Source organism: Colossoma macropomum, unplaced genomic scaffold (assembly GCF_904425465.1).
Source record: "Colossoma macropomum unplaced genomic scaffold, Colossoma_macropomum, whole genome shotgun sequence".
Lineage (NCBI taxonomy): Eukaryota > Metazoa > Chordata > Actinopteri > Characiformes > Serrasalmidae > Colossoma > Colossoma macropomum.
In genome coordinates this window covers 8,396,597-8,411,569 of record NW_023494799.1, presented here as the reverse complement: position 1 = coordinate 8,411,569, position 14,973 = coordinate 8,396,597, and the positions used below count along the sequence as shown (strand labels likewise).

At 39.1% G+C, this 14,973-nt stretch overlaps 1 protein-coding gene across 1 annotated transcript in view; it reads left to right on the top strand.

Moving 5' to 3' along the window:
* The window catches only part of ncanb (neurocan b), a 229,952-nt gene that overhangs the window by 178,190 nt on the left and 36,789 nt on the right, over positions 1-14,973 (top strand). The window contains exon 10 of the mRNA XM_036586813.1: positions 3,676-3,789. Within this exon, the coding sequence (XP_036442706.1) occupies positions 3,676-3,789 (114 nt within the window). The remainder of the gene's footprint in view (positions 1-3,675; positions 3,790-14,973) is intronic.

Genomic DNA, 14,973 nt, shown 5'->3' with positions numbered 1-14,973 from the left:
AGAATTATTTTTGTGACTTCGTTTATTTAGGACATAAAGGTTAACATGTAATTTATTTAGTATTTAACACAAACTATATAATATGTAGTGCACTCATAGGAAGGAGCGCATAGTAGTCAATTCTGTCACGTAAGTCTTGACAATTAAATATGATACTCATAATACAAATCTCTAATTTTACAATATTGAATATATATGTTTTTCAGGATTTTTATGTCTACCCTTCTAAGTTCTAAGTTCCAGTGTTTTATGGAGAAATTTGTTTGTTAAAGAAATCTGCAGGAATATTTTTCCACACCTCCAAAGTTCAGTCTTAGAAGTTGGTCGCATTTTCTGCTGCTCACCATTCAATTAATCCCAAACACATTCACTGATGTTGAGGTCTGGACTCTGGGGTGGTCAGTCCATTGTTTTGAGAATGAAACAGCGTCTTTGATTTGATTTGATTTCTTTCTTGTCTGTTTCCTTTTCTCATTAAAGGCGTATTAACAGCTACACAACCTTTCAGACCCACAGCGCTGAGTCGTCTTCTCACAGTGGAAGGATGGACAGAAACACCTGTGGATGTTTTCAGATCTGAAGCAGCTTGATTTTCTCCTCTCTCTCAAAGATGAAAGCTTTAAGTGCTGTTTATCTGATGGGGACAGTTATGGTGGTCTACCAGGTCTTGCACGGTTGTAAACTCTTAGTTTTCCTTTGACTTTCCTCTTCCTTATGCAAGTGGATTATCTTATAAACAACGTCTGTTTGACTGTAAGTTAAATAGATAAAAGGTGGTCTCCAACTTTTACACAGCACTGTAGACCTGTATATTTAGGTCTGTTACTCCAAGACGTGCCATCGATCATTTGCTCTGCTGCTCCTCAAATAACCCCATTGATGGCTTTAATCAATCTTATTAATTACATCTCCAGAAAATTGCCTGAATGTCGCACAATAGTAGATATACTGATCTGCGAAGTAAATGAAAGAGACAGCTCAAGCACTCCATTGCGTCTGGCTTCATGCACCATAACTACATCAACTGGCTCTCACCTTTACCTGTTATCACAGCTACATTCAGATTACAGCTACAGGTTCCTGGCCATGTTCCTGACCTTAGCACCACACAGAGTGCCTCTGCAACTTTAATTGCTAGGAGTAATGACATTCAGAACAAAGCTTTAAGCCCTATTAATGTAACACTTAGTGTTAAGCGTTCCAGGCAAACTCGGATGTGACTCACTTTTTAATGAGAATCAGGAAGAATCCACAATGCATTTCTTTCATTTTCTCTGTTTGATTGACTGGCTTGATCCAGTGCCTACAGATATTGTACATCTTCCGGTGGTCCAAGCTCATTCTTATTCCTGTTCACAGAATATGTTTATTAAAGCTTCTCTCATTATTTTAGGCCTTTCTTGCTTTATGATGTCTTGCCAGAAATACAAACTAGAATTTTGTCATATCAGTTATGTAAGAAAATACAAAAATGCACAATGATGAGGATGAAGTGTGCAAAGTCACTTAAAAGGTGACACTGTTTCTCTGGCTGTGGATGTTGGATGGTCACAGATGAGGTTCAGTCTTACCAGCTATTTATCACGCTGCTAAAGCTACATGCAAAATTCCACTAGTTAACAAGATTGATAGCTAATAGTTTTCATATATTGTTCTGTAGCCTAATTATCTTCATGATTAGGCTAATTTTTATGGACGTACATTACAAATAATTTTAATATTCGAGTACCTGTAAGGAATAATGAAGGGTTAACCATGGAGAAGGGAAAAACACAAAGCCAAAAAAGACAGATTTCGTCTGAAATTAACACAGAGCTGCGGCTTACTTTTTTAGCCGACAGCACTGGGGTTGCACAAACTTTAGCATCACACAAAGGAGGTGAGTAACATAACAGAGATTGTCTCGGATGAGCTAATGAGCTAAAACCAGAGAATGTGCAGTAAGGTACTGCCACTCAATAATGTATTCTGTATGTCAGACACTAGAGGGCGCTCCAGAGCGAGTGCAAAACGAATGGGCTCCTGTTGAGCTTCTGTGCAAACTTATAGTTTGCAAATGTTTAATCATTTTTATCATCACTGATGCAGGAATTTTCTGAGCACAGGACAGCATAAAATATTTCATATTTTATAGAACATTTGAACTCCAGTTATAGGACTTTACAACAGCACCCCATGCATGGTCATGACATCAGAGAGCGCAAGCCGCCTCACTCAGACAATCAGCTGATCAGCTCGCCAACCAATTAGCACTTATAGGCTGTAATGCCAACAAATCAGCGCTCAGTAGCAATAATGCCAACCAATCAGCACTAAGTAGCAGTAATGCTAACCAATCAGCACTCAGTAGCACTAATGCTAGCATCCTATTGCCAAAAATCCACTTACTGTAGAAAAACAGATAGATATTAATGTTTTCTTTGTTTTGTTTTTTTTTTTCAGTGTAATACATTCTTCATACATGCTTCTACTTTCCAAACTTAAAGGGTTAGAAACATGTTTGATTTTTCATTTTTGCCATTTAGCACCAATTACCCCCCATTCATTGAGGACTCACTTGCGGGTGCCCTCTGGCATTTTGCATCATTTTTTTGATACAATGGGAGAAATAGGAAGTAACCAGGCTTAATATATGCTAAGACATATTATTCAGTAATTATAAGGACTTTAGTGCAAACTGGCTGAGCTATTCTTGGGTTATAGAAATGTGTAATAAAACTTTGGGCCCACCGGTGGGCCCTGGCCAATTAAGGGGTTAAACGGACTCTGATGATGTTATGGCAGTGTGTTAGTTTGTCAGAGGAAAGTATTTGAACTTTTCTGGACTGAACTGCCTGTTTAGCAATAGAAGCTATGCTCCCTCTGCCTTCATGTCCTTAGCAGTGCACCTACATTATCGCATTATAAAATAGAAAAGTATATAATTCTTATGTAGGTGAAACGTTCATGTTTTACAGTTCTATTAAAATATAGAAGTGTCATTTCACTGTAATGTTAGCCTCTGTCTTCCTGTAATAAAACACAAAAATGCATAAATAGTGATTTCAGAATTTAAATACCGATACCGCAGAAGGCTAACTGAGTACTTCAGTACTGGAACAACACTTTAAAAGGGTTGTTCTTTAAGGGTTCTTTAGTTAAAGCAATGGTTCTATTTAGAACCATGAGTTCTAGAGTTCTATATTGCATGCTGCTTAAATGGTTCTTTGCGTGGTGGAATGGTTCTTCAAATTGATGGAGAATGTGTTTTTTTGAAAATGGTTCTAGATAGCACCAAAACGGATTCTGCTATTACTACAGTATCAAGCTTGTAACACATTCAGGAGGCTTTACAGCCTAAATGTGGTTTCATGTAAGTTTCAAGCAACCAAAGTTACCTGAAAGTTTCTGTATGTAAAGCAAGCCTATAAAGATTGCAACTTTCTGAATTTTCAGATTGATGGAGAATGTGTTTTTTGAAAATGGTTCTAGATAGCCCCAAAACGGGTTCTGCCATTATTAAAAGGTAAAGCTTGTAACACGTTCAGGAGGCTTTTCATTATATAACACAGCTGAAATGTGGTTTCATGTAAGTTTCAAGCAACTAAAGTTTCCTGAAATTTTCTGTATGCAAAGCCAGCCTGTAAAGATTCCAGCTGTCTGAATTTCCTGTTCTCTGTCTCTCTGTGTTCTCAGATATCGATGACTGTCAGTCAAGTCCGTGTCAGAACGGAGGCACCTGCATTGATGAGATCAACTCGTTTGTGTGCCTGTGTTTGCCAAGCTATGGAGGAGCCACGTGTGAAAAAGGTAATGAACAACTCTCCACACACTAGACAATCCTATTCATCTGGTACGGTCTTAAAATAGATGGTGCTACAAAGGTTCTTTAGAAAGGAAAATGGTTCTATATAAAACCATGAACACTCAAAGAACTCTTTGCATCATAAAAGGGTTCTTCGGATTGATGGAAAGTGTGCATGAACCTGCCGATGGGCCCTGGCCATTTTAGGGGTTAAGTGCTAATGTAGGTACGGTTCTTCAGAGAACCAAAAGAAGCCTCCAAATCGCTGCAAAGAATGCATCATAGCCTTTATATATGTGTTTCTGAAAGGTTGTAATGGATGTACCTACTTTAGACGCGTAATTGAGTGGTGCTAAATGTAAACCATTCATACCGTTGCTGTCGGGATAAAAACTCCAGAAATAAATGAATTTGCAAGAGGAGGAAAAACCTTCTGTAGTTTGACTGGAAATAAATGGAAGAAGTTACTTTTCTGAATCATTTTGCAACATTTTTGCTGCTCAGTTTCTACATTTCTGAAAATTTAACAGCATAAAAGGCAACTAGAGTTTTGAAATTCTGTTAGAAAATGAAAAACAATAATATGGTGATACAAGGTTTTGTCCCAACAGCAACAGTATGCAACTGGGCTAAAATAAACAAATCTAGATCTGTACTCCAGATGCAATAGTGGAGTGCCAGCTTTCGCCCCTCAGCTTTTAAGCACTTAGTGTGCCTTCCCGACCTTACAGACGCAAAGCAGTGAGGTGTTTACTCAGGTTTGAGAGAGAGAAAGAGAGAGAGAAAGAGCAAGAGAAAGAGCGAGAGAAAGAGAGAGAGAGAGATAGAGAGAGAGAGAGAGAGAGAGAGAAAGAACGTCTGCTGAAGAGCAGCAGAGAAAAAAGTAAGGTTCTTGGTTCTTGTGATCGCTCTGCTGGAGTGAAGAGCACCTTCACCTGATTACTCACCTCCAGCCAGGCGGCCACCCAGCACACAAACGCAAAACACACTCACACACACAAACACACACACACGCGCGCACGCACACACACATGGATTAGAGGGGCATATGCCACACATACACAGTCTTTGTTTCTGTAAAGTGCAGCAGAAAGGACCCTGCTGTGAAAGAGTCTTCATGCTTGAGTTGGAGCAGCAGGCCGGAATGGGCCGTCAGCTCTGCCTGCTTGATAAAGCGGCCTGCTGAATTATTAAAGACTGACATACTGAAGAAAAGGAGAGGCAGAAATCTGGGCTTTTACATTATAACACCCAAAATGATACTGTACATGAAACTGAGAATCCCACTACAAATATATACACACACACATAAAGCACAGTGGGTTAAACAGAACTGTGCAAAAGACTTAGACCACCTTTCATTTATTCAATTTCCAGTCAAAATAGCTATTAAGAACAGATTACCCGATTTTTAGTGTCAGAAAAATTCAGAAAACATATATTTAACAGAAAATTACCCAGGAGCCTCTAACACTCAGTATATCAAATCTGTCAGTACTGAATCTGTCCACTCTACTTTTGTGTACTTACTGCTACATATTACAGCTGTGACCTCCCAACGAAAGCTTCCCAAATGTGTCCATTTCCATCCACTTTCTGTGTGATAAAATGAAAAATGTGTTTTAAAATAATAAATAATTTAGCTCTAAAAATTCTTTACGCAGTTGCTGCAAAATTGTTTTGGTTTATTGATACCAAAATGCTGTATTTTACAAATTTTCATCTCTAATTTTATTTGTGTACCATTGGTTCTCTTGGCTTCCCACTGATAATGAAAACTTTGTTTATTATTATTTCTATTATTAGGACTACTAGTAATATAAATTTATGTGTAAATGCATTATTTTTCTTGGAAATTTTTTTTTTCACGTATCAATAAACAATTTCTGCTGAAGTTGAACAGCATGAAAAAAACCTTTGGATGTAAATGCAGCTAATAGCACTTGGCCCCTTTAGAGGGACACACAAACAACTACACAGCCTCACATTAGCTGCATTCAAATGTGTATCTCATGTGCATCTAAAGGTCTAGAGGGGATATTTCTGAGGAGGTTATATATATGATAATCCACTTGCATAAGGAAGAGGAAAGTCAGAGGAAAAAATGGAAAAAACTGAGTTTCCAAAAACTGGAGTTCCAAAAATAATGAAAAGATCAGGAGTTGGTCATTTGTTTTTGATTGAAGGCATCATGGATGCTGATAAGTACCACAAATTTTAATACATCTGGAAAATATCTGATTGGGAAGAAATTAATTCTACAACTCCCCAGACAAAAACTAGCCACCTTACATTTATTTAAGGTGGTAGATGCTTCAGGCTCCTGTAGATGTTGTTGCACGAGGGTGATTGGGCAATAAAAACCTGCGGGGTGTTCAACGGGATTCATAGATCGAGAAAAGGTGGTATAGTACAGTGAATGTTTTTTGTCTGGTGAGCTTAACAACCCCATGCACACTCCAGAGAACATCAAGATATACTTACAAAGCAAAGAAGCTGCTGATTTCCAATGGACTGACCACCCTAGAGTCCAGATCTCTACATCACTGAATGCATTTGGGATTACTTGAATTGCGACAAGCAGAAAATGAAACCAACTTCTAAGACTGAACTTTGGAGGCGGCTGCTAAAAGAAGAATGGAAGCTGTAATAACAGCAAAGCATGGACACACTAAATTCTGAAAGTGCTCATATTGTATTTAGTTTTGAGGCTTCTGTGCAATTTTCTGATAAATAATTGTTTTCTGCTTTTTTGTGATGCTCCAAGCAAAACACACAAAAAAATAGTGGCCATTTTGACGGGAAATTAAATAAATGGAAAGATGGTCTTTGACATTTGCACAGTACTGCACTAACATTGTGACTGCTAATGTTCTGCTACAGAGAGTTTGCTTACTGTCTGGCATCCTACAAAAGCATATTTTTACTGCCTATTGCTGTATAATTCAGCAGTGCACTGCAGTGTGTCTCATGGTTGCACAGTTACAGCAGAAGAAATGATAATAATATTTACCTCAGTGGTAAACACCACACTCACTGCTGAACTAAAACTGCTGACCTTAGGCCTACAGTCGGTTATCGAGAGGAATTACATTGGCAAACATTTGATTTGGAACACTAACCTAGTGGCACTTTTGCATAAGAGCTGGAGAGCCACAATTTGGATGTTGTTCTTCACAAGATGTCTTAAATACACAAGCAAACACTCCACTTTGATTCGTGTGATCAAAGCGGCGGCCGCTCGCGTGTCCGGTTAATTTGTTTGCTCCCTCAGCCTCCTATGTTACATGATTCAAAGCTGGCCCGGCCTCATCCGGTCCTTTTGAAGCTCGCCTCCCTCGACGAGACCTTCCAGTTTCCATGGAGACCGGAGTCAATAAGTTTTCCCCCTCGCCAAACTTGTCAAGTGACCGCAGTGCTTTTGGAAGGCTGCTACCTCCAGCCTAGCTCACGGTTCATGTGGAACAGCCTCGGCCCCTACAAGCCAGTTAGCGCCTTTCGCTAATTACAGCTCTGTTAGGGACCACAGCTTGCTACTTGAGTTCTGAGTGCACTTCCTTTACATGAGGGAAGCAATCAGACGTGCTCTGAATTGGACCTTTATTTATTCATTGTGGAAGAGCATAAGAGCAGGTCCATTGTGTTTTGGTTGTCTGAACATTCCCATGCGAAGATCCTCATTCCGCGCACTGAAACCCTCCGAGGTAATGTCGTCTATCATTTATTTATTTATTTTTTTAGACCAATCCGAGCTGTAAAGCTTTTTTTCCCTCCGCGCTGCTTACTTCAGCACATCAACTCATGCAGCATCTTAAAGAGGAGCTGGCAGTTTCTGTCCAGCTGGCACGAGTGATAAACGCCTGGCTTGGCTAATCGTCAAAACTTTCGCTGAGAGAACAGAGGGAGAGCGCATGAAAAGACGTCAAGTGTTTTTGCAGACGCGCTCCTCGCAGAACAAGTCATTTGCAAATTGAACGAGGCGGTGGCTAGGACGCAGTTTGGCTAATTAATCCCGAGGCTGGCAGTTGCAAGCTATTTGTCTCTCAAGAATGTATTTCATGTTACTTATGTTAGTGCTAGAGATGCAGTGGCTTTCCTTAAAAGGCCCAAATGCTACATGCTCCATTGTCTTTTGGTGTTTGTGTGGTTTCATGGACAAATCCAATGCCAGAAATGTTGGGACAGTAGAAAAAAATTGTAAGTAAAATCAGACATGAATGATTTGCAAATCCCTGCCTTGTTCTTTCTGGGTGGGTAGGATGGCCCCACCACCTAGAGTGATGCTAGCCAGTGCAGGTGTCTTTTAGCTTAGTGTTCTCCTCCAAGCATGTTCAATGACCTGTTAACAGCAGTTCGAAAAGATGCAGTGATGCTTCAGATGACTCAGAGGAAGCTTGTGTTTGCCTTCAACCTATATATATATATATATATATATATATATATATATATATATATATATATATATAGCTGTTGTCAGAAGAAAACCTTGTATCTCCCAAATGGTAACTTAACAGAAAAAGGAAAAAACCTACTTTACTTTTAATGTAAGTCAATGGAACCAGACTTTTTTCCAAGTCATTTTGGGCCGTTTCCTTTGGTCCATTCTTCATGAAATTTACACACAATGTAAAGAGCAACAGGCATTTTCAAAATATGTAAAAAACTGAAAAACAACCAAGAAATTCAAACAGCTACCATGCTCAAATGATGTAGAAAAGTAAAAATTGCAAAAAAATACATATTTTTCTTTCACAGCGATGATATATATAAAGAAAACAGTACAAAGATGAGAGATTTCATTTTTTTATTAATTACCTTTATTGTTTTCTGTAAATATATGCTTATTCTAAATCTGATGCCTGCAACACATTCCAAAAAAGTTGGGATGGGGGCCTGTTTACCACTGTGTTACATCACCTTTCTTTTTAACAATGTTGCGTTTATGAAAGTGGAATTGTTCCCATTCTTTCTTGGTATAACACTTCAGCTGCTCGGCAGTCTGGGGTCTCCGTTGTTGTAAATTGTGCTTCATAAAGCACCAAAGATTTTCAATGGGAGACAAGTCTGAACTGCTGCAGTGTTTTTGCGTAGTTCTTTTACTGTGGGTCTGCAGTTTGAACTAATTCGGTTGAATGGTCTGTGTATTACTCTGTTCTGCAGCCTAGTTTTCTCTATATGACTCTGTAGACAAGGTAAATGGTACGTTTTGAAAAAAAAGTGAGTAAAATTTGTTTTTCCATGAAATAGACCCTTTAAGCTTCTCTCTCTCTCTCTATACACTGCATAAATATTTATTCAGAGGAGAGCAGGAGAAAGTGCTCTCGGATAAAGATACAAAATCTCCAGTGTGCTGTTACGTGAGTAGGTGAGGGTGTTAATGCAGCTGCCATTTTACTGAGCCACTTTCTGTTCCTCTTACGCTGGCCTGCTGTTACCTTTACTGTAAGACCACCTAAAAATATTTAGAGCCACGCAAGCATGCACACTTAAAGGGACACTCCAGCCAAAGTGAAAAATGTAGCTATTGCTTTGCAGTGGTAAACAGCAGTAATATAATTTCTGCATTATTTACTGGTTTAAAGACTAGAAAAAAAAACCATTCACTTCATGTATCTTGAAGGTGGGAGGAACAAAAAACTACAACTGCTTTGGATTTGATTTTTGGGGGCTGTTTCAATGCAGTTGGAAGAGAACAGATTAATTGAATGACCCTAAATAGTTGAGGAGGACAGCAAGCTAAGAGCTAAAGTTAGCAAAGTAGCTTTCTATTGGATACCTTACATCAGTTTGGCTCCTTTTCTCTGCCTGAAAGGATAAAACTGGTCTCTGACCTCCATTTTGTCACTGAATAGTGACAGAAATTATGTTTCGTTACAATTTTGGTCAACAGGGAAGGTAAGAGTCATGCTAATGTTAGCTTGGTTGAATTTATTAACCTATAGCTCAGTGGTGAAGCACCAGAGGGATTCCCAGAGGCTGTATGATGTATTTGCATAATGCATGCTGGGTACTGTGGTGAGAGAATGCTGATGAACGAAAACATAAAATTGCTAATTCTGTCAAACTGATGATGCTGAGGGATATAATACTCTATAAATTTCTCTATAAGATTACAATTAACATTAAAATTTAGTTTAAGGCCAGAATTCAGTCCCTTAAAGTAAAGAAAAAGATGGTATTAATGAGGTTCTCAGAAAGTTTTGGATATCTTGGATGTCATTTTAGCTGAGGCAGTGTGGCTACACAGCAGTGCTACTATTATTTAAGCTCGTAACTCTTAGATCCCATATCGTCAATATATTAAAAAACCTACAGAAGAACAGAAAAATGTTAATGTATCAAGATTTTATTCCAAGTAATATTGATCTATTCATCATAAAATCCCTGCATAACCCCTGCATATCCAAGTGACTGTCTTCAAAATATAGATGTCAATTTCAAATTCATAAAAGCACAGTTCTTCATCAGCGTTCCATATTACCCTCTTACTTTTATGATATGGGAAAGATTTGTTCCTGCAGTTTCTAGGCTCCACTGAAATCTTTGAAACTGCACACGATTAGGACCTCACACCTAGACGTATTTTCTGAAATTGGAGGCCTCGTGTTTGGTAATGTACACTCAGTGGAAGATCTTTAAAAGAATTGCAGAGATTTCTGGAAGCTGTGGCTGTGAGCTGAGGAGGTGCTGCACTGGTAAATGGTCCATAACCACTCAAACCCATAAGCACAAGGTCACGGGGTCAAATCCATTCATGCTCCACAGACATACGATGAAATGTCAGAACCCTGCAGGTAATGTTTTTTACAGGCCCTCGATTTGGTCAGTGCACCCATTAGGGAAGACCTGTCCTCAGGTTATGATGAAAAATGATGACTGTTCTGACACTTAGATTAGGATTTTAATGCCATGTGGTTTTTCCACACATAACCTGTGCAAAGGAGTTTTCCCTGGCCTGAAGATGAATTTTCCCACATGGAAACCAATATATATATATATATATATATATATATATATATATACTACCATTGCTAGACAACAGTAGCATCGTAACTGTCCATCAGCTGCACTAGCTAGCTATCATTTTGCTTTTTATTTATGTTGTGCTAATTTTGATCCATGAAGTCATACAGTTTATGGTACTCAGTGACTCCACTGACTGAAGGCCTGCCTGAATGATTGATCTGATTGGTTAGAACAAGAAGGTAAAGACTACATTCGCGCTTTCAGTTGATTTTTTTTTTACCTGGAGTCTGTAAAAAAGACGGCTACTCAAGCACCCAGCACACAAAAATGGTCAGCTAATGCTAAATGCTCACCTATTAAAACAATAGAAAAAGACACAGTTCACAAAATATTCCAATGGAAGAAAAATATATGCACATGTATTTCTTCATATACAAAATATATGTACAGTATATGTGATGTCTCAGCACTAAAATTAAAAATATGTTCACTGTATGTCAACAGAGAAATTATAAAGGAGGAGGAGACTGATTTACTGGTTGAAAAATAAATGGGATATGAAGTCTGTTTAAGTCCCAGCCTTTGGTAAAATCAGCCGGTAACAATGCTAGCTACAAGCGTGAAAAGCCCTCCATCATCGTGGACAGAGTTGCAGCCTCTATGGAAGGAAAATATATGTACATGCATTTGCGCATATTAAAAATATATGTGCAATATACATGCAATATGGACATATATGTCAGTATATTGAAATATATGCATATATGTAGATAAAATTATGTAATTTTTGAGATTTGTAATATTTCCATATATTTCAAACATATATGGAAATATATTACACACTTGACACATATGGAAATATATTTCCTTTGCATACGGGAGTAGCCAGAACAACTTGAAGAAGCTTTTGCGCATTAGTTGAGCAAAATGCTACAAACTATGCGATTTTTGCCAGATTTTGCCAATTATTTTAAATATGTTTTAGGAATATTAATGTGGCTTCAAGGTTTGTACATCTCTCCCAATTCAAAGAGACAGGAGCCTTGATTTGTATCTGTGTCTGGGGATGTTGCTAAAATGGTGAGACTTTCCTGCTTTGATGTCCAGATGTTGCAAAAATGTATGGAAATATAATTAAAAATTATATTGGCACATATTTTGAAAAATATATTTAAATATATTTCCTTTGCAAATGGGTTGGAAGAGCTGGAGAACCACAAACGGCTCTGCCCAGAGCCCTTCTTTCTTTTTCTTGTAAGAATCCATTTGTTTAACCAAATATGTGTTGAAGATTTGGACTCGTGCCGAAGTGCCTGATGTTTGTTGACTTTGGGCTTACCAGGGATTTCAGGGCTATGGTCAAGTGCTTTTGTAGAGCAGTTTGTTGTCACTCTACGCATCTTAGCCACTGCAGCTGCGTCTCGCTGAATTTTAAAATGAGGGAAAGTAGCAGCGTAGTCACTTGACAGAGTAAAAACATTTCCATTTATGTCGTTATAGCCTTATCGGAACAGGCCCTGTGATTGCTTCAGTGAGCTCCCGGCTGCATCAAATGAATGCCTTTGAAGAGCGTCGTCGCTAATGAAAGTTTATCAAGTGCAGCATGTTTAATTGTAACAACATCCCACTGCAGACCCTTTATCTGAGCATCTATGGTTGAGGAACAGATGATTGATTGACAGCCAGATGGAAAGGTAGGCCGAAGGAGACTTTTGCCAGCCGGTCTGAGCTGGAGCGAGACCCAGACTTGCTAATAGCTGAAACAGACGGCAGAGATCCACTGAGGTCCTGCTTCAGCTAGCACCGACGCCAGCAAATTAATTTCACTCCTCTGGGTCTTTAGATACCATTCACGCTAATGAAGATTTCTTAATTGTAATAACATCAAGAGAAGTACATGCTGAGGATTCCTAACTAGAGGGAGAGGGTGGAGGACCGAGTGGATTTATGGCATGCTAATGGTGCATTTATCGTTTGAGAGCAGCACCGTGTCTCTAGCGGTTTTTGCTTCGGCCTGTTTATGAGGTAATTGCAAAACTTTTTGCCCCCTAGCTAGACTGGAAGTAACACATGTTCTCAGATTGTGAGTGTCACATAATCTTAACCCCAGCCCAGGATCATGGCACTTTGCAGCTCCGCCCTATCATCATTTGTAGCACATGTGTCTTGTTTTAAATTGTTGGCCTGTGTACATACAGTCACTGTTTCTGTTTGTATCTTTGCATAGTCTTGCAGGTGAAAATCTTTGTAATACTAAGCCTGGTCTTCTGTCTCGTTCAGCTTCATATCTTTTTTAAGTTGGAAAAGCCAACTTACTGTTCTTCGATTTCTTCTTATTATTATTCCATAGTCAAAAATCTGGAGCATTTGCTCAACTTTTGAGCTAGAACCATGAAACTATATGAGAATAGGCTGCATTTTTTACAATTGGACACCCAGTTTTCTTGCAGCATTCATTAAAAACCTGCTTTTTTTCTCATCCATGATTGTGTTTCATGATTATGTGTTTAAACATCCAGTTGGGGTTCCAGTGTAGTTTGTTACAGTTTTTAGCAAAGTCAAGGAAAATGTGCTTACCTTTTAAGTTATTGTTTTGTCCCGTTAAATGTCTGTGAGGTGTTCTGGGACAACATGCAGTTTGCAGCTGTCAGAACAGCCAAGTAAAGATGGATTTACGGCAAGGACAGCAATGTTACGAGCATAAAAACCACAGAGCTTCAGCAGACGTGTGAATGTGGCTTCATGATGACTCTTTGAAACAGCCCACCTGTTAGCATTAAAGTCTGTGTCCAGTAAATGCAACCAGATGATAAACTGACACTTGAACCCCCTGGGATAGCATAGCAACAACCTAGCAACACCCTGGCAACCACCGGGGATACAATAGCAATGGCCTAGCAACATCTTAGCAACCTTCTGGGATAGCATGGCAACAATCTAGCAACACCTTAGCAACCACCTGGGATAGTATAGCAATAGTCTAGCAACACCACAGCAACCACCTGAGATAACATAGCAACACCTTAGTAATTATCTGGGATGACATAGCAACACCTTAGCAATTACCTGGGGTACCATAGCAATGGCCCAGCAATACCTTAGCAACAACTTGGGATAGCACAGCATTAGCCTAGCAACATCTTAGCAGTCAAGAAGTTGGAAATTCATAACAACCTCATTGAAACACCATAGCAACTACTTGGAATCACTATATTAACCCAGTTATCAAAAACAATCAACAGTGTTCTGCAAATGTTCCACAAACCATCAGCAATGCAGATCAACACCTGTGTTGACCTCTGAAGTGTTGGTCCTTGTATATAGCAGAACTGAAGACCCAAAATGGAAGAAGTGCTAGTTTTAGCAATGTTTGGGCATGATTCACAATTCCTTCCTGACTATAAAAGAGAGGTGTCATGATATGCGATCAGTTAAGAAACTGTCTTTACTTTTGTGTTTGTTTACTGTTTACAGTTTGCTAAACTGCTAGCTTCATGAAAATGAAGGCCTTTTTTCTGGTGACAAGCATCCTGAAGGGAAAAGTGAGCTGCACATTTTTAGTGAGACTGTGTCTTCAGATATTAGCCTGCTTACGTTGCTGCTTTGAAGCACGAATATGCCTGGGAATTTAACCAATCAGGCCTCTTCCTGCACGTAACAGATGTTGTGTCAGAGTATGATGTAATCTTAAACCTCGCAGGATTCTGGATCTTTCCAGCTCCACTGTAGCTCCTCCTTGTCCTCTTCCTCATCATTGGTTACACCTGTGTCTTGTCTTGTGTGTTAAGGCCAAAAGCGAAGCGATTAGACAACACAGAAATGTAGTATTCTGAAACAATTTGCTTCAGAACTATGCACACCGGACGTGACATGATTTTTGTTTTAGGAATTTTGGCATGTTGTTCACATCATGATGCAAACAAATTAACAGGCAGAATGTCCTCAAGTGCAAAAAGATATCCTGCTGCTCAAAAAACGGGCAAACAGTGGCACTGGAAAAGTGAAAAGAGCCATTTTGGAAAAGTGAAAGGAGCATGGGGAGTTTCCCAGCATCATACCGCAGATGGAACTTTAGAAGCACTTTCACAGATAGCTCAGATGTCGGTAACTCAGTTTAAGCTGGTTCTGGCAATGCTAACAGCATCCGTAACAAAGCGTTTGTCAGAAAGCTCTAGTCGCTGGGACACAATGGATCTGTCATCTTGGTCGTTGCCATGCTGATT